General features: G+C 42.2%; 1 protein-coding gene across 1 annotated transcript in view; it reads right to left on the reverse strand.

The window, feature by feature from the left end:
- CC2D2B (coiled-coil and C2 domain containing 2B) overlaps window positions 1-20990 on the reverse strand; it is a 57621-nt gene that overhangs the window by 8286 nt on the left and 28345 nt on the right. Inside the window, 7 exon segments of the mRNA XM_077350233.1 lie at window positions 1990-2079; window positions 2439-2642; window positions 2723-2905; window positions 3065-3163; window positions 4786-4882; window positions 6433-6542; window positions 14235-14334. Coding sequence (XP_077206348.1) covers window positions 1990-2079; window positions 2439-2642; window positions 2723-2905; window positions 3065-3163; window positions 4786-4882; window positions 6433-6542; window positions 14235-14334 — 883 coding nt within the window.

Genomic DNA, 20990 nt, shown 5'->3' on the forward strand with positions numbered 1-20990 from the left:
GCAGCTGTCTGAAAGCTTTGCCCATGAGGTTGGGAGTTCAATCCCAGCTGGCTCAAGGTTGACTGAGCCTTCCATCCTTCCGAGGTCGGTAAAATGAGGACCCAGCTTGCTGGGGGCTAAACGGTCATGACTGGGGAAGGCACTGGCAAACCACCCCATATTGAGTCTGCCATGAAAACGCTGGAGGGCGTCACCCCAAGGGTCAGACATGACTCGGTGCTTGCACAGGGGATACCTTTACCTTAGTTCTAGGGGGGGGGGGGTGTCACATATTGTCTTCTCTATGTGTAAACTAAGCAGGGAGAGGGTGTTTATTTTAAAAACCAAACCAGAGTGTATGGAGAAGAAGAGTTAAACCTCCCATGTATGTCTCTGGTGCTTTAATCATTTTTCTCCCAGACAAAATTTGATATTGGGAGTCAGCCAGCCTGGAAGAAAAATGTTAAGACCAACTGAATACACCAAGGAACCAGACTCTATGAGCTATTTAGTCTGCCTAAAGTTTGCAAGGAAGGACAGATAACTAAGTTTAGCTATTACGTACCAGATTCCATCTAGTATCTTTTGTAAAACTGGTGTGACTTTGCCTATTATCTGGCATGGAGGGTTATTTTATGATCTTGTATCTAGTTAGTGGCTTGAATTCTTGCATGGAAGTATATAGATCTTGCAAATTTTCTACATCTGTCAATTATCTGTACAGTTTTTTTCTTTATCAATCTTTAAAATATACTGCTCTGGAAAAAATTAGTTGTTGTTACTTCTCCAATGAAATCCAGTTTTAACTTTCTTGGCAATTACTCCTTTTATGCTCTTGGTAAATATTTAACAATTTTCTCATCTGTATATTACATTGCCTTACTGTACAAGGACATTTGATTTGCCAAAGTTTCTCTTCATATGAGCCAGGCTTCTACTTTTTGTAGGAAGCTTTGTTGCCTACTGTTTCACCACGTTATCTTTCTTCCAGATATCTTTGTTCATTTCAATTACATTTTAAATTAATTTTTCACTTTAATATTTACAAAATAACTTTTAAGCTGAGGGAACTGGATTCTTTTAACTATGCTTTTAAGTGACTTTTTAACTAATCCTTTCCTTTAAAAAAACAGAAAGAAATGTCCCTTTTAAAATTAAATGTAATTATGTTGCACTTTTAGCCAAATCTCCAACATCTAAGGTCATTGCTTCCAAACAGTTCCATACATGTCATTTACCAGATCCTTAGTCCAGGCTTATTCAAATATTGATCAACCCAAATGGCCACTTGTGATGTCAGACAAGTGGTGACATGACAGGAGATGACTGGGGGGGGGGCATCAGCTGGGCATGGATTTGTGGTCACTGTGGGTAGGCAGGTAGTTGTGAATTTCCTGCATTCTGCAGGGGGTTGGACTAGATTACTCTGGAGGTCCCTTCCAACTCTATGATGCTATGACAGGCAGAGTGGCTTCCTCTGTCCCTAGCAAAACAGCAAGGGGTGGAGGTGTTTGGAACAGTAAAACTGGATGCTTAGCCCATCATGAGCACTACATTGCTTAACTGACATTCAACTCATCCATAACGCAGATATCCAACAAACAATATCCACTGTATGTATAAATTTCTCTCATTTTTTCTTTTCTGTAAATAAGACATCACTTACAATAGGTCCATCTCTCGGATACTGATCTCCCATCATTCTCTGGAGGCAAAGTCTTAACAAGTCCATATACTTGTGGTAAAGCACACTGTAAAATAACCTTGGAGCAATATATGGCTTTAAAGAGTTAAATCTGTATCTTTTTTTTAAAAAGCTATTTATATTCAGTTTTTAAAGACCTGACAAATAATGACACCAAAATCACAACGTTTTATCTAGGTTTATAATTTGGTATTTATTTTATTTTAATATCCCACCCTTTCCTAGAGGCTCAAGGTAGCTTACAAAGTTTAAAATATACATTAATAAATAGGTTTTAAAATTCTAAGATTCAAAAAAAATATTACCTCTGCTGTAATCCAAACATCAACACCATTGTTTTCATCCACCGTGTCTGATATACAAGGAATTAAAGACACAAATCGAGATATAATGCCCTACAAAAGAAACTGGAATTAGTATGTCCCAGAAACGTATACTAGAAAATGCAACTGTATTATATTTAGGGAATGGTAGAGGACAGGAAGGCCTGGAGGATCATTGTCCATGGGGTCGCGATGGGTCGGACACGACTTCGCACATAACAACAAACAACATTATATTTAGGGTTGTTGAATACCATGTATCAGTACATAACTTTATTAATTTTATATTCTTTATGACAGAAAGTTGGCAAGTCCAAATACCCAACAGTGATGCAAAACTGCGAATGCGTGATGAGAAAATTATGGCAAAGAGTATTTTAAAAATATTGAACCACTCTGACTATTCCTCCTCTATGATACTCTGTACTTACAGCAGTTGAACTGGGATCTTTAGAATACATATCTAGTAACAGCTGTGGTGGATTCAGAGAGGTAATATACTTTGTTACTAAAATATTTCTTCCTTCATTGTTAAAAACGGAGGTTATTATTCTCCTCTTTGGAAACAGTGCCTTGCATGCTTTCTTAAAAATGCAGGCTCTTTGCAAAAGCAATTCATCTTCATGATCTGCAAGCTAAAGACATACTTTTAGAAGTGATTCTGTTTTTCAGTATTAACCAATCTTATTAAATAAGGTAAGTATATCATGCCAACCTTATCAGCTTCTGTGGTATTTTCTGCAGAAGACAGCTGAGGTTCAATAGTTGCGAAGATAGTTAAAAAGGTGTATTCTTTCAAATTCTGCCTGTAACATTCTTCTTTAGGAGGTACGTACGTCTTGCTCCAAGTATATCCAAGCAAAACTGGTGGCATATTTACTTGAAACGTGCCACTGATCTGTGAACACGCATTTTATTACACACAACACATGCAGCTATTTAGGGAAGGTCTCAAAAACTGGATGATGTGGCTGAGTGACAATCTTACACAACTGTAAGAAGCTATAAAATATCTGGCATTTAAAATAGTTTTTCCCCTCCCCCCCTTATTCATTACCTTTGATTGTTCCAGGAGGGAGGAGAATGGAAACGTAACTGATCCCAGCCAATTCTTTCTCACAAAAGAGTGACCACTGCAGCCCTTTGGACAGACATCCTAATGAAATACATAACCTGGATTTGTCTTTTGCATCTTAGCAATGTGTCTCTTTGTGTGTAGCGCATTTGGCAATGTTTCCACAACAGCAGAAATATTATATTACAACTATTGCTTTTTTCAGTGACTGCTATGGCTTTTGCCTGTTATCCTATTAATATATTTAATTTAAGGTGTTCATAAACTCTCATGTAGGTATCTTCTCACATTCAAATAAATCACCATACATATTTTTGGATACTAAAGCATTTTACTTAATAATTCCTCTCAAGGCATCATCCCTGTTATTTATAGAGTTAATTAGCCAACAATTGTGAAACCAATGCAGGCTTGATATATGACTGGCGATTTTCATGTCTGATCAATGTGGAAAGATTTGGAAACCAATCTTTTGGTTTTGAAATTTGAGATCTAATGCCAGGACCATTCCAATAAGAAATCTGGATTGGGGGTCGGGGGTGGGAAAGGAATGAAAAGCTTAAATGATAGACATTAAGAACAAATAATTCAAATCAGAAATAAAAAGCAAACTGTCAGGGAGATGACAAATACCCTCCTTAAAATATATTCTAATCTAGTTTAATATAAATTGTGTTGTAAGACCATTGTCTTTTAAACACTATATAAATAGCCACTTCCTTCCTTAAAATATATCAATGCATATAGAAAGCTGGAGGCTTTGCACATAATAGGCCCTATGTACCGGATATCTAGGCAGGAATTACCCCCCCTCCCCGGGGTGGTGGTAGGGACTTGTTGCCGGGCAGGGACAGATGGGGGGGAGGATGTAAATGGGATTTTGCTGCCAGTATTTGTATTGTATTTCTGTTTGTATTTTGTTGGGTTTTTATGATTGAATGTAAACCACCATGAGCCGGCAGGGTCCAGGAGTGGTGGTTAATAAAAGCTGATATAAATAAATAAGCATGGCTTGTTGGTATACTTTCCATGTCAATAATGGAAATACAAACACCTTGGGTATTCACTTCCAATTAGGATCATTACAAGGGAGTGATATGCAAGGAATATGCAAGGAATTATGGGGAGGGGATTCCTTTTCCTATCCCACCCCCTCCACTCATTGTTCTTGCCTTTTGAGGAGGTCTTGGTCTTTCAGCAAGCCAAAATGACACTTGAAATCTTATAACAATCCAGGTACCAATTTTGAGTGCCACAATAAGCCATCAGATGCTGAGATGTGTAATTCCCATCATGCAGCAGGACCTGACTACAGAGTCATCCTATCTGACATCTGAATCTTGAGCAGGGGCAAGTCCCTATAACACAATGGGACGTTAAGGTTACTAAGGTCACTTAAGGTAACATCCAGATGGGTTACTTAGGCAACCCCAAAGAGCCTCTGAATTCTTACAAGACTTTTGATTGCCGTTGAAAGTTTACACATCTGCAATGCATTCAAGAGGTGAGCACAGATTGTAGGGATTAGGGAGTGAGAGGGGGAAGTCAGACTTTTCTACAATCTCAGAAGGATCCCTTGGATATGGAGAACTTTCTCCCCCTTCCCTATTTGTGCCTAACTCCATTGCACACATTTTGACACTAGATAATTAGGGTAATCCTTTTTGAGAGAAAAAAAAACTGTTTCAATGATAAATATTTACCTCATGATTTTCCATCATAAAGTCATCAAAAATGTTGATGTATACGTGGTCTTTTATTTTAGATAGCCCAGTAAATGTGTAATCATGCCCAGGAGAGCTGTAATAAAGAAATATTTGATTTCCACCGAGAGCAAGCTTGTAAGCCTTTGCTTCTCCCCAAATGATCTACTCAGACTGGGTAAATATCAGGCAAAGCGAGCTCTCGGGCAAAGCATATAAGATATTGAAAGGCAAATGGACTTTGCAAATGCACCATCCATGAGATACATATTAAAACCAGCTGCCTACCTTTCATCAATTGACATCAACCAATATAGGAGAGCACTAATATTAGCAAGATGTTCAGCCATGCCCAAAGCACTTCTAGAGGGCAAATATAAAAGGTAACCAGTATCAAAGAGATGGTGCCCCTGTCCGCTAATAGAGGTGGAATCTATAAAAAAAAAATCTTCTTTCATTGGCCCCTATATACCACAGCTTGTAACAAGCTTATTCGCCCCCTTTTGGAAGGGAGGTTACACCAAACAGAAGTGGATTGGACGAATAAAGCTCATTTTGACACAGTAATATTACTTAAGATAGGTATTGTGGTTTAGATTTAAAGATTCACTTACCCAAGATTCACTATGCCCAAGGCATAGATGAAAGTAGGTTGGCACAGATTCTGCTCCTTAGCTGCAATACACCATCTGCAACATGGTCATTGACCTTCTGGAGCAGCTTGTTTAGGTGCATGGGCAGGGTTGGTTTGTCCATGTAGCACATGCTACAGGCCCTGCAATTCCAGGTGCCCCGTATAGTGCCTTCCCTCCATAGATCTGGGCTGTAGCCTCTCTCCTCCCCCCATTTCCCTCTTTAAGGACACATGGAGGCATACCCCCTGTGGGGGCTCCCGCTGTAACTCTACTAGGGCCCCACAAATCCCTAAACCAGTTCTGGTGCAATGGAGCCCAGGAATCCTTAAAACACTCCTGTGCCAGGAGGGATGGCAGCCCCTCGCAAAAGCTCATCTTGGTATTCAAGCTGATAGTTCATATCTGAAAAAAAAAATGAAACTTGCAACATGTAATTTCCCTGCATGGCGGCCACTATGTTGACACGGCTTATTGAATGCCACAAGCCAGAAGAACAAAGCCTGTTGCAATCTGCTGAAATACTTGAAACTGCAGTTCTAATCCATATTATGTCAATTTGGAATGGCCCCTATAAAGGACAATGTGCACCAGCCAAAATACTTACTCAGGTCCCAAAGATCTACTGGTTGTGCCTTCTTTTCCTGCTAAATGGGAGGGGTAAGACACTCTCACAAATAAGAAAAACAGGTATTGTGAGTATTTAGCCTAGGGATGTAATCAGAACTATGATAGCTTATCACCACTACCCTTTTGCTATCTGCATATTAAGCATGTTTTTTCTAAACCAGTTGCGATTCTTTAATATGCATTATTTTCACAATGCAGGAAATAAAAAGAAGTATCATTGCCTTTAAGCCAACCTGTTTACCAAAACTGCAATTGAAATCAGAGGACTAATAAACAGAACAGGCTGCAAAGAAAGAAACAAGCCTTGAAGAAAACTTGGAAATCTTCACTGAATGGCTGAAGTACTATCTACATTTGAATTAAATGTGAGAGACTGGTAACTTGCATAAAATCTACTTGAAGTTCTTCATTCCAGCACGGGTGAGATCCTTCTGCAGTGCTAGTCTGATAAACTGTGTTCTGGAAAGAAACTTCAACAAAAGGGTGGACAGACACCTAAAACAAGAACATGAAATTAATGAGCAGTAAGCTTAGAAGGAAGTACTTAAAAGGAAGTACTTCTTCACCCAAAGACTAATTTACATGTTGAATTCACTGCCACAGGGAGTGTTGGTGGCAATATACATAGACAACTTCAAGAGGGGATTTGATAAACATATGGAGCAGAGGTCCATCAGTGGCTACTAGCCAAAAGGTATAGATGGACCACTGGGGCAGAGATGCTCTGAATTCTTGGTCCTTGGAAGGCATCAGTTGGAGGGTTGGTGGATCTCCTGATAATTTAATCATTGTGAAACACGGAGTGTTGGACTGGATGGGACATTGGCCTGATCCAACATGGTTTTTCTTATGTTCTAAATGGAAAGGAGCATAGTTTTACTTCATTTTCAAAACTTGGGGTTTACTACTATGATAGAAAAATGACTGATTACACCATAAGTGAGGATAATGCCTGTTCTCTTCAGGGCCAAACTAGATGTGATGACATCCTCATGGTCACTATGTGCATTATGCTGTGTGCTGTTAAGTCGCTTCCAACTTATGGCGACCCTATGAATTAATGACCTTCCAAATGTCCTATTGTTAACAGGTTTGTTCATATCTTACAAAATGAGGCCTATGGCTTCCTTTACGAAGTCAATCCATCCCATGTTGGGCCTTCCTCTTTTCCTACTGTCTTCAACTTTTCCAAGTACAATTGTGCTTTCTAGTCAGTCTTGCCTTCGCATGATATGATCAAACTACAAGGAGTCTCAGTTTAGTTGTTTACTTGTTACTTGGATTTCTGTAGATATTTATATCTTACTTTCTTAACAATGGGGCCCCAAAGCAACTTACAACATTCTCTCCTCTGTTTTATTTTTGCAGAAACCCTGTGAGGTTGAAAACCCTGTAAGTAGGTTGTGACTAGTCCAAAGTCATCTAGGAAGTGTGCACAGCACTGAAGGAATTTGAACTTGCCTATCCCAGATGCTAGTCCAATACTGTACTCACTATAACATGTATGTAGGCCATGGTTATGTCATCATTATAGGAAGTCTCCACTCTCTTCAAATGAATGTTTTTATCACAGCAACCATAAGCATGACATTTTGGTGAGACTAGCAGGACAACTTCAAACAACTATGTACAGATCCTAAGTAAAATTCAGAGTAAAGTACCACTGGTGGCAGTTCTTTAGAAATTGCTTCCTTCCCCATAATGTAAATATCAAAATACATACACTGAATACAATTAAAATTGATTTTAAAAAATACCAAAAAGCACAGATTAATGGACAGCCTAACGGAGAACCAGCTTGGTGTAGTGGTTAGGAGCACAGATTTCTAATCTGGTAAACAGGGGTTAATTCCTCACTCCTCCTCCACAGGCAGCCAGCTGGGTGACCTTGAGCTCACCACAGCACTGATAAAGCTGTTCTGACCAAGAAGTAATATCAGGGCTCTCTCAGCTTCACCTACCTCACAGGGTAGTTGTGGGGAGAGAAAAGGGAAGGTGATTGTAAGATGCTTTGAGACTCTTTCTGGTAGAGAAAAGTGGCATATAAGAACCAACTATTCTTTCTTTCTTTCTTTCTTTCTTTCTTTCTTTCTTTCTTTCTTTCTTTCTTTCTTTCTTTCTTTCTTTCTTTCTTTGTTTGTTTGTTTGTTTGTTTGTTTGTTTGTTTGTTTGTTTGTTTATAATTGGATTTATATACAGCCATTCGCCAAAAGGTCTCACGGCGGTTCACAATAAAATATAAAATCAAAGTAAAATAACATAAAATACCATTATTACAATAAAAGATGGCATTCTATTCTATAACTTTCCCCGCTTGTTCAGAGAGAGGTCGGGCGTTAATCCTGTAAGAGAGAGAGGAGAGAAAGACTGGCCAATGGATTAGGGATCTTGGATGGAACCCGGGCTCTGCCCTGGCCTCAACCATATGCCTGGCGGAAGAGCTCTGTCTCACAGGCCCTGCGGAAAGATGGTAATTCCGGCAGGGCCCTTAGCTCCTCCGGGAGCTCATTCACCAGGTTGGGGCCAGGACCGAAACGGCCCTGGCCCTGGCCCTGGTAAAGGCCAGGCAAATGTCCCAGGGGCCCGGGACAGTCAGTAGATTCATATCCGCAGAGCGGAGAGCCCTGCGTGGGGCATAAGCAACCAAACGGTCCTGCAGGTAAGTAGGACCCAAGCCGCATATGGCCTTAAAGGTTAATACCAACACCTTAAACTTGACCCGGAAACGGACTGGTAACCAATGAAGATGACGGAGTACCGGCTGAATATGGGCCCTCCAAGGTGTCCTAGTGAGGACCCTAGCTGCCGCATTTTGTACCAGCTGTAACTTCTGGATCAGAGTCAAGGGTAGGCCTGCGTAGAGCGAGTTACAGTAGTCTAGTCTGGAAGTGACCGTTGCATGGATCACAGTGGCTAGGTGTTCCGAGGACAGGTAGGGCACTAGTAGCCAGGCCTGGCAAAGATGAAAAAAAGCCGTCTGGGTTACTTTCGTGACTTGAGCCTCCATAGACAGGGAGGAATCAAAAGTCACTCCCAAGTTCCTGACCACTGGTGTAGATGTTAATTGTACATCATTCAGGCATGGGAGGCGCGCTTCCTGATCCTGCCCTCTTCTGCCCAGCCACAGGACCTCCGTCTTGGAGGGGTTGAGATTCAGGTGACTCTGCCTGAGCCATCCAGCCACTGCTTCCAAACAACTGGTGAATGTATCTGGGGGGGGAGTCCGGCCGGCCGCCCATTAGGAGATAGAGCTGGGTGTCATCTGCATATTGGTGGCACCCTAGCCCATAACCCCGAACCAACTGGGCCAGAGAGCGCATGTATAACTTTCTTTATAACATTCTTCTAATGGACAGCCACCTGAACTCTCCACCAGAAACATCTGCCAGATGTTTGGAAGCCATGGCTGGATGGTTGGAGTTGAGCCACCTGAACCTCAACCCTTCCAAGATGGAGGTCCTGTGGTTGGGCAGAAGAGGGACAGACCAGAAAGTGCACTTACTCAGCCTGGCTGGGGTGCAACTAAACATCACACCATCCACCCAGAACCTGGATGTGATCTTGGATGCCTGCCTATTGATGGAAGAATGAAATAGGAGGGGTAGAACCCAGTAAAGGACCAGACACAAAGCAAGCAGTAGGGCACTGGGATTCCAATATGGTACATCAAATATTTAAATATAATGTGTTATGTGCGAAGTCGTGTCCGACCCATCGCGACCCCATGGACAATGATCCTCCAGGCCGTCCTGTCCTCTACCATTCCCCGGAGTCCATTTAAGTTTGCACCTATTGCTTCAGTGACTCCATCCAGTCACCTCATTCTCTGTCGTCCCCTTCTTCTTTTGCCCTCGATCGCTCCCAGCATTAGGCTCTTCTCCAGGGAGTCCTTCCTTCTCATGAGGTGGCCAAAGTATTTGAGTTTCATCTTCAAGATCTGGCCTTCTAAAGAGCAGTCAGGGTTGATCTCCTCTAGGACTGACCGGTTTGTTCGCCTTGCAGTCCAAGGGACTCGCAAGAGTCTTCTCCAGCACCAGAGTTCAAAAGCCTCAATTCTTTGACGCTCAGCCTTCCTTATGGTCCAACTTTCGCAGCCATACATTGCAACTGGGAATACCATAGCCTTGACTAAACGCACTTTTGTTGGCAGGGTGATGTCTCTGCTTTTTAGGATGCTGTCTAGATTTGCCATAGCTTTCCTCCCCAGGAGCAAGCGTCTTTTAATTTCTTTGCTGCAGTCCCCATCTGCAGTGATCTTGGAGCCCAGGAAAATAAAATCTGTCACTATCTCCATTTCTTCCCCATCTATTTGCCAGGAATTGAGAGGGCCGGATGCCATGATCTTTGTTTTCTTGATGTTGAGTTTCAAGCCAACTTTTGCACTCTCCTTCTTCACCCGCATCAACAGGCTCTTTAGTTCCTCTTCACTTTCTGCCATTAGAGTGGTATCATCTGCATATCTGAGGTTGTTGATATTTCTCCCTGCAATCTTGATCCCAATTTGTGACTCCTCTAATCCCGCATTTCTCATGATGTGCTCTGCATATAAGTTAAATAGGCAAGGCGACAGTATACAGCCTTGCCGAACTCCTTTCTCAATTTTGAACCAGTCAGTGATTCCATGTTCAGTTCTCACTGTTGCTTCTTGACCTGCATATAAATTTCTCAAGAGACAAATAAGATGCTCTGGTATTCCCATCTCTTTAAGAACTTGCCACAATTTGTTGTGCTCCACACAATCAAAGGCTTTAGCATAGTCAATGAAGCAGAAGTAGATGTTCTTCTGGTGCTCCCTAGCTTTCTCCATGATCCAGCGTATGTTGGCAATTTGATCTCTAGTTCCTCTGCCTCTTCGAAATCCTGCCTGTACTTCTGGAAGTTCTCGGTCCACATATTGCTGGAGCCTAGCTTGTAGGATTTTGAGCATAACTTTGCTAGCATGAGAAATTAGTGCAATGGTGCAGTAGTTTGAACATTCTTTGGCATTGCCCTTCTTTGGGATTGGAATGTAAACTGACCTTTTCCAATCCTGTGGCCATTGTTGAGTTTTCCAAATTTGCTGGCATATTGAGTGTAGCACTTTTACTGCATCGTCCTTTAAGATTTTGAATAGTTCAACTGGAATGCTGTCACCACCACTAGCTTTATTGTTGCTCAGACTTCCTAAGGCCCGTTTGACTTCACATTCCAGGATGTCTGGCTCCAGGTCAGTAACTACCCCACCGTGGTCATCAGGGATGTTAAGCTCGCTCTTGTATAGTTGTTCTGTATAGTTTTGCCGCCTTTGTTTAATCTCTTCTGCTTCTGTGAGGTCCCTACCATTTTGGTCCCTTATCATACCCAACTTTGCATGAAACGTTCTCTTCATATCTCCAATTTTCTTGAAAAGATCTCTGGTCCTCCCCATTCTATTGTTTTCTTCTATTTGTTTGCACTGTTCATTTAAGAAGGCATTTTTATCTCTTCTAGCTTTTCTCTGGAATTCTGCATTCAATTGGGTGTATCTTTCTCTTTCTCCCTTGCCTTTCACTTCCCTTCTCTCCTTAGCTATTTGTAAAGCTTCCTCAGACAGCCATTTTGATTTCTTGCATTTCTTTTTCTTTGGGATGGTTTTAGTTGCTACCTCTTGTACAATGTTGTGAACATCCGTCCATAGTTCTTCAGGCACTCTGTCTATCAGATCTAATTCCTTAAATCTATTTGTCACCTCTACTGTGTATTCGTCGGGGATATGATTTAGTTCATACCTGAGTGGCCTAGTGCTTTTCCCTACTTTCTTCAATTTAAGCCTAAATTTTGCAACAAGAAGCTCATGATCTGAACCACAATCAGCTCCTGGTCTTGTTTTTATTGACTGGATAGAACTTTTCCATCTTTGGCTGCAGAGCACATAGTCAATCTGATTTCTGTGTTGACCGTCTGGTGATGTCCATGTGTAGAGTCGTCTCTTGGGTTGTTGGAAAAGAGTGTTTGCTATGACCATTGTATTCTCTTGACAAAATTCTACCAGCCTGTGCCCTGCTTCATTTTGTACTCCAAGGCCAAACTTGCCTGTTATCCCGGTTATCTTTTGGCTTCCTACTTTAGCATTCCAATCCCCCATGATGATAAGCACATCATTTTTTGGCGTTGCTTCTAGAAGATGTTGTAGGGCTTCATAGAACTGATCAACTTCATCCTCTTCAGCAGCAGTGGTTGGGGCATAGACCTGGATCACTGTGATGTTGAATGGTTTGCCTTGGATTCAAACTGAGATCATTATGTCCTTTTGGGGATTGTATCCCAAGACTGCTTTTCCTACTCTCTTATTGATTATGAAGGCTACTCCATTTCTTCTGCGAGATTCTTGTCCACAGTAGTATACCTGATGGTCATCTGAATTAAATTCACCCATTCCTGTCCATTTTAGTTCACTGATTCCTAAAATGTCGATGTTCAGTCTTGTCATTTCTTGTTTGACCACGTCCAGCTTACCTTGATTCATGGATCTGACGTTCCAGGTTCCTATGGAATAAAAATCTTTACAGCATCGGACTGTCTTTTCGCCACCAGTTACTTCCACAACTGAGCGTCCTTTCGGCTTTGGCCCAGTCGCTTCATTCATTCTGGCGCTACTCGTACTAGCCGTCTGCTCATCCCCAGTAGCATATTGGACACCTTCCGACGTGAGGGGCTCATCTTCCGGCGTCATATCGTTATGCCTATTGGAACTGTCCATAGAGTTTTCATGGCAAAGATACTGGAGTGGTTTGCCATTTCCTTCTCCAGTGGATCACCTTTTGTCAGAGCTCTCAGCTATGACCTGTCCGTCTTGGGTGGCCCTGCACGGTATAGCTCATAGCTTCACTGAACTACGCAAGCCCCCTTGCCACAACAAGGCAGCGATCCTTGAAGGAGGTTAAATATAATCTGTAAACCGCCCGTGGCGCCGCGGGCGCCACGGACTAAATAAAACCGTAAGGGGTTCTGGGGCGGGATGTGTCCGGGATGAGGAAGGGTCCAGATTGGACCCTTCCTCATGACAGACAATCGGAGGGACAAATCGGCAGGCGCAAAGCGCCTGCCGATTGGTCCCTCTGATTCCCAGCCCCAGGAACTGCGAGCCGCGCGCAGCGCGGCTCACAGTTGCTCCAGGCCTGACGCGGCGAGAGGCGCTTCGCGCCTCTTGCCGCGTCAGGCCGCCGCCTGAGGGAGCCCCCGGCAGTCGTGCGGAGCGCGGCTGTCGGGGGCTCCCTGCCCGGCGGCCTGACGCTTTCTGCCCTTCCTGCCCCTCTCTGACACGGAGTGGCTGCTGTCCCGGAAGCGTGGTGGGGCACATGGCGCTCGGGTCGGAGACTCGCGGAAGCGGCGCCTGCAGGATCAGCTGCCGCCCACGCAGAAGCTGGACCGGCGAGCCCCGCAGCCCGCCGCCGAGACGCTGTCCGCCCCGCCCCTGACGCCCCATCGCCTCTTGCTGCTGCGATGATTTTGCTGCTGCCGCTGGCCCGAAGCCTCCTTCTCCTGCCCATCAGCCAGCCAGCCAAGCTCAGAGAAGAGCCTGAGGAGCTCGCTACGACCGGCCAGGGCAGCTGGAAGGACGAAACTAAGAGAGGGAGGGAGAATGCCTCCAAATGGCTCTCCGCTCTTCCTCCCTCCTACGCTTTAGGTAGGCTGCTCCACGGAGCGGGGGGGGGGATAACTGCTAGCGCCCATTGCATTTCAATCTGCAATGGGCTATATTTCTAGTATATATAATAAATAGACTCCCAGGAAGTCTTCAAGCTTCAGCTGATCTATTTAGAATGTTGAATATTAAAGAATCAACTGAAGCTTGAAGACTCCCTGGAAATCTGTTTATTATGTTGAAATATTTGTTGTACTACATTGGAATCCTAGTGCCCTATTGCTTACTTTGTCCCTATTGATGGAGGCACTGGTCACGAAAGTAGCCCAACAAGTGTTTTTGCATCCACAGCAAGCAAGGCTACTAGCGCCCTATCTGTCCTCTGAGCACCTGGCAAAACTAATAATAATAATGATGATGGGAAAACAATAATAGTAATATGGATCATGAAAAATATGGCCTTTTAAAAATCAACTAGAAATAAGGAAAATAGCGTATAAACGCTTACTGGTATTTTGTTTAATTCTATATAAGGAACAAATTATTAGGAAATTAACACACAAATGGTTAGTTCATATAATTACCTCAGTGAAAGGATCAGCTGTCTTGGCTGATTTCCCTGACAAATGTCGGCCTTGGAATGTACGATTCAGTAAGTAATCTTGTGAATTAACAACTTCAGGTCTAGAGATGTTACAGAAGTTAAACACAAATAATTTCAGCCATTTCACTCATTTAAATGTACCACAATTTTCTGACTACTGATATTATATAGTGCTAGTTAATAGAATCACACTGGATCCTGTGCAATTACATTCATATGTAAAGATAATATATTTTTAATAGGTCCCAGTCTAAGGACCTTCATGATGCAAGCTTACTTTCCAACGGTCTCATAATGAGCAAAATGAGAGGGCATACCCACTAAATTCATTACCAACATTCTGATATTATTTTCTCTATCAAGATGACAATTCAAAATTCCATAATCTTCTCGTAATGTTGGATGGAGGACCCTAACACATAATGAAAATGTGGGATCTGCAGTGCAACTGGCAGAATACTCATATCTAACTTCAGTAGAAATTGTTTAGCAGTTCAAGTCACCTTGCAGCCCCAATTGGGTGCTAACTGAAATCAGCACTGTGCCTAGGATGAGGATGCTAGATTAAAAAGTGAAGCTTTCTCTCCCCAATCCCATTCCACAAATATTTCGGTCTAATCACCACCCTTCATTTTCCACAAGGGTCGAAAGACATTTCTGAATTCTCCCACTTTCTGGTTCTTTTGATGTTCTTTATCCATTGTCTTTGCAACAATGAGGCATGCCTGCAGGTTTACAACACCCCTGGGGAGAGGAATATTCTCTTGATTCATGACAGAATAGATCTTTTTTGAGGTGGAGATTACAGATGAAAGAGATCAGGGCAAGGGAAGTGTTTAATTCTTTCTTTCCCTCAGTCCTATAGTTTGTTGACAAGTCAAAAAGGAATATTAAAACTGAAAAAAAAGAAAATACTTTTGTTGTTGTTGTTGTTATGTGCAAAGTCGTGTCCGACCCATCGCGACCCTATGGACAATGATCCTCCAGGCCTTCCTGTCCTCTACCATTCCCCGGAGTCCATTTAAGTTTGCACCTACTGCTTCAGTGACTCCATCCAGCCACCTCATTCTCTGTCGTCCCCTTCTTCTTTTTCCCTCGATCGCTCCCAGCATTAGGCTCTTCTCCAGGGAGTCCTTCCTTCTCATGAGGTGGCCAAAGTATTTGAGTTTCATCTTCAGGATCTGGCCTTCTAAAGAGCAGTCAGGGTTGATCTCCTCTAGGACTGACCGGTTTGTTCGCCTTGCAGTCCAAGGGACTCGCAAGAGTCTTCTCCAGCACCAGAGTTCAAAAGCCTCAATTCTTTGATGTTCGGCCTTCCTTATGGTCCAACTTTCGCAGCCATACATTGCAACTGGGAATACCATAGCCTTGACTAAACGCACTTTTGTTGTCAGGGTGATGTCTCTGCTTTTTAGGATGCTGGCTAGATTTGCGATAGCTTTCCTCCCCAGGAGTAAGCGTCTTTTAATTTCTTTGCTGCAGTACCCATCTGCAGTGATCTTGGAGCCCAGGAAAATAAAATCTGTCACTATCTCCATTTCTTCCCCATCTATTTGCCAGGAATTGAGAGGGCCGGATGCCATGATCTTTGTTTTCTTGATGTTGAGTTTCAAGCCAACTTTTGCACTCTCCTCTTTCACCCGCATCAACAGGCTCTTTAGTTCCTCTTCACTTTCTGCCATTAGAGTGGTATCATCTGCATATCTGAGGTTGTTGATATTTCTCCCTGCAATCTTGATCCCAATTTGTGACTCCTCTAATCCCGCATTTCTCATGATGTGCTCTGCATACAAGTTAAATAGGCAAGGCGACAGTATACAGCCTTGCCGAACTCCTTTCTCAATTTTGAACCAGTCAGTGATTCCATGTTCAGTTCTCACTGTTGCTTCTTGACCTGCATATAAATTTCTCAAGAGACAAATAAGATGCTCTGGTATTCCCATCTCTTTAAGAACTTGCCACAATTTGTTGTGCTCCACACAATCAAAGGCTTTAGCATAGTCAATGAAGCAGAAGTAGACCTTCTTCTGGTACTCCCTAGCTTTCTCCATGATCCAGCATATGTTGGCAATTTGATCTCTAGTTCCTCTGCCTCTTCGAAATCCTGCCTGTACTTCTGGAAGTTCTCGGTCCACATATTGCTGGAGCCTAGCTTGTAGGATTTTGAGCATAACTTTGCTAGCATGAGAAATTAGTGCAATGGTGCAGTAGTTTGAACATTCTTTGGCATTGCCCTTCTTTGGGATTGGAATGTAAACTGATCTTTTCCAATCCTGTGGCCATTGTTGAGTTTTCCAAATTTGCTGGCATATTGAGTGTAGCACTTTTACTGCATCGTCCTTTAAGATTTTGAATAGTTCAACTGGAATGCTGTCACCACCACTAGCATTATTGTTGCTCAGACTTCCTAAGGCCCATTTGACTTCACATTCCAGGATGTCTGGCTCCAGGTCAGTAACTACCCCATTGTGGTCATCAGGGATGTTAAGCTTGCTCTTGTATAGTTCTTCTGTATAATTTTGCCAAATAAAAATTATTTCACGTCAAAAAAAGGGAAAAGGATATTTTAAGTTGTGTATTAGAAGAGCCCGATTGAGAGAAGAAAACAAAGAGCAATTTTTATAATCTACAAGATAGCAAGTAACTAGAAAGCAGAATTTGCTTTGGGAGAAAGGGGTCAGGACCCTGCCAGGACCATGCCCCAGTATAACTCTGCCTCCATGGTTAATAACACTTTTAACAGTAAGGGATCCTGATCACATCTCCTGAATAATTTGTTGTTGAGCCCACAGTGCATACATAGGTACTAAATATTTGCCTTGTAGTCTGCTTCACCTAGTTTACCTATTTGGATTCATCTGTTTACAGGCAGTCACAGTTCCTGACTTCTGCCCTTGAACATTTGAAACTGGACTGAGCCATGCCATAGTTTGCACATTGTCCCACCTGTAGGGCTGCCTGCTCTGTCCTTAGCCCTGCCTCTGAATGCATTTATACCTGCTACACTTCGGTAGTTATACACTATTGCAATGGAATTCTTCTTTCAACTTCCTCAAATTGCAGCCAAATCCTCTCACACCTACACATATATGGCTTTGCAAGAGACTAATATGCGCCTTTGCACATGCTTGGGGATTTTTATGTGCAGGATATGGAAAGGCTTGAAGTTCACTAAAGCCAGGAAGAAAGATCACTGTGTATGCATAACTCCACTGCCTGAATGTTCTTTCAGGAGGCCTTGGATTAGATGGGATGTTTCCACCTTCCTATCATGTTTACCTTTACTATCTAACCACACACACAAATGGCTAGGCTTCAGTTTCCAATCTGCAATACAAAACTTTGACAAATACATAATTGAACAGGGGAGAAGCAGATACCATCTTGTGTATTGGGTTTCAGCAGTAATTTCTAGAAATTTCTGCTGGTGTCCTAAGGAAGAAGATATTATGGGTGGGAGAATACTGCCAATCGTCAGACCCAACCACATGTCTTTCTGACATGACCACAAATGTTGTAGCAGCATGTATGCCAAAGGGGCATCTGACTGCTGCTGTAATGTATGACACAGCCTCAACTACTATTCTCAGCAATCCAATAATTATACACCCTTTCATCTGCTGAAAGTATCAGTCAGTTGCTTCAACAAAACAAAAAGCCCCCAAAGACTATGACAACATGTCTCCTGGCAGTTCACCTCCTTCATTCATTTGAGAACAGATGTGAAGCTCTCTGGCCATCAGAAACAGTCCGTGGTTAAAAATAAGCATGGGGCATCTGCAAGATTAACAAAAATGTATTCTTGACAAAATATTTGTAGAGTCTATTTCTTCAGATGAAACAAGGAGAATCCTTACTCTGCAGTCATTTGATTGAGGGATATGAAAAACAAACAGCCAGATTCATGGAGCCATGAAATGTAGCAAGTACAGGGTAAAATGTAATTAAATACAATTTGAACCTAATCACACACACACAAAAACGCAGAGACCAATTTACTAGGTTCTGCTAAGCTATAATGGGTGAGAGGAGCTGTGGCTCAGTGGTAGAGCATGTGAGGTCCCAGGTTCAATCCCTGTCATTTCCAGTTAAAGGGTCTGGCAGTAGGTGACGTGAAAGGCCTCTGCCTGAGACCTTGGAGACCATCTACCAGTCTGCGTAGACAATACTGATTTTGATGGACCAAGGGTCTGATTCAGTAGAAGGCAGGTTCATGGGTTAACACCTAGAGCAGCCTTTCTCAACTTTTTAACTGTTGAGAAACCCCTGAATCATTCTTCAAGCTTCGAGAAACCCTAGAAGTGGCATGATCCTGCAGAATATGGTTGGGAAGCAAAGCTGTGGACCTGCCCATCAGGAACCCCACCCCGCCCCCTCCAGGCCCATCATTGGCCATTAGGGGCGTGCAGGTCAACATGACCATATGTGGTCATATCATCCAATAAATGTTTAACACATTTAAACAATTGATACAAATTAATTAACTGCCCCCATTCAGGAAACGCATCCAGGGTAGTCAAGAAACCCCAGGGTTTCATGAACCCTAACTGAGAAAGCTTCGGAGTGAATAAGAAATCCAACATTTGAGTTCATGTCTCCAACTAAACTTCAGAATGAACAGCTGCCGACACTCTTATGAAGAGTTCTGAAGGGTAAAAACAACTGCTTGCTTCCTTCCATGCTGCAGATTCTCAAATTCGTTTACAAATTAACAGTTTTTTTTGGTGTGTGTGTGTGTCACATAAATAAAGTTAGGCAACAACGGGAATAATGCAGTTGTTAATGAGGCAATTCAACAGAATCTTGCTGCTCTGCTGAACTCAATGGGACCTCAACTAAGGAATGCGTTATGTGATTTGTCTGTATGGCAATGCTGATGCTGAAGAGCTCTTTTTTTATACCCCTTTTCCCCTACCCAAAGGAGCCTCATGTGGCTTGCAAGCACTTTTCCATTTCTCTCCCCACAACAGACACTCAGTTGAGGTTGGGGGAGGGGGGTGGGTGAGAGAGCTCTAAGACAACTGATCTGTGAGAAGAGTTGTAAGAGAACTGACCGGCCCAAGGTCACCCAGCTTGGCTGCAAGTGGAGGAGTGGGGAATTAAACTTGGTTCACCGCTCTTAACCACTACACCACACTTGCTCTCTCTGACAGGAAATAACTGTTTGCATGTACTGCAGGGTAAAGTCTGCTGCTTAGTAATGCAAATCATTTGCTAAAAAGCCAAGCATTTTTAGGAGCACACAGCCTCATAAAGTGTATTTTGTTTCAGAATATACTCGGTGACTGAATTTGAAAAGAATCTGGCAACTTTTGAGCCAAACATAATTTTCACTCTCACAAAACCTTTCTGTGTATCTCTGCACCAAAATAGTCTTTCATAGCACAGCTGAACTGCAGATAAAAATAGAACAAAATCCCAACAATGTGTTGTGGGTGACAGGGTGCAGTAAAGCAAGTACTTCTTAAATATGATCTGTATGACTATCAATGGCCCTTGAGTTCCCAGGTTTTTCTGTTAAACTGATTTCCTTCTAATTAGCTATGGATACATTCCATCCGCTCAGTTCAAACTGAGCTTATCAAACCAAATGATTTTACTCCTCAAATCAGAATATTGTTCAGTTTTGACCAAATTGAGACTCAGTGATGTTAGTGGAATATAATGGAATTTAAGTAACATCCATCCATCAAAAACCCTGTAATACTTTCAGATCTACTGAACTCATTTCACTGCCTCTCACCAACTTACTTGACAGTGGGACAGCAAAAAGGAGGACTTGTGGAGACCCCTATGAGAGGCTTGCCTTATTCCCCTCCTTCAGTGGCAATGCCATTGGAATCAGACAAGCGTAGTTTTTCTCAATGCCTGAATCCATACCATGGGACAACCCAGGGCGCCTTACACCAGGGATGCTGTCTTTCTGGCATGTCCTGGGCAGTTTTAAGAACCAGAAAGGGAAGGAATAAAGAGTGCAGGAAAACATCATACCAAAGCCTGGCAAGACATTGGTGCTGCCAGTTAACTGAAAGGGTAGCAGAGTGATGATGTCATAAAGTTTTCTTATAAATGCTCAGACTTTATTGGAAGTTGGAATCATGTGCATCTCTGGCAATGGAATAATGTTACCTCATTATAACAGAGTCATGTGTATATCAGGTTCTCTGAATTTCTAGATTTAATTATTTAATGTCTCTAGCCTCTTTTGTTGAAGAGATGTGACTTTCCTATTGTATGTCTGCAATCAAAGCAGGCAGATATGTATTTATTTGCTTTTAAAAAACAAAAAAGTGGAAATTCAAAGAATCTGATCCACAGATATTTATATCATTGTAATGATTTGCAGTCCAGTTCAGTTTTTATTATGGTCAACAAGCCATTTGGGAACAAGAAGGAAAAAAGTCTTTAAAATTAATTGCCTACATTAAATCTTAGCATACATCATTCATCTTAAAACAACTACAAGGTAGAAACCAAGTAAATTATACACAGGACATTAATTCAGCCCGTATTTTCATTGCAATGAATAGAACCTTAGCCACAGATACAGTAGATCTTTTTTATAATGTATTTATTAATTTTCTAACAAGATAAAATAAAAATATTGATTACTAAAAAATATCATTAGATACAGTAGTTCTTTGATAAGCGCCTACCAACAAGATTTTGAGAGTCTCCAGCTCAAAGAACAGATTTTTAAAAAATCAACCAACACAGGATCCAATAAAACGAAGTA

Source organism: Paroedura picta, chromosome 8 (genome assembly GCF_049243985.1).
Source record: "Paroedura picta isolate Pp20150507F chromosome 8, Ppicta_v3.0, whole genome shotgun sequence".
In the NCBI taxonomy this organism is placed as follows: Eukaryota; Metazoa; Chordata; class Lepidosauria; order Squamata; family Gekkonidae; genus Paroedura; species Paroedura picta.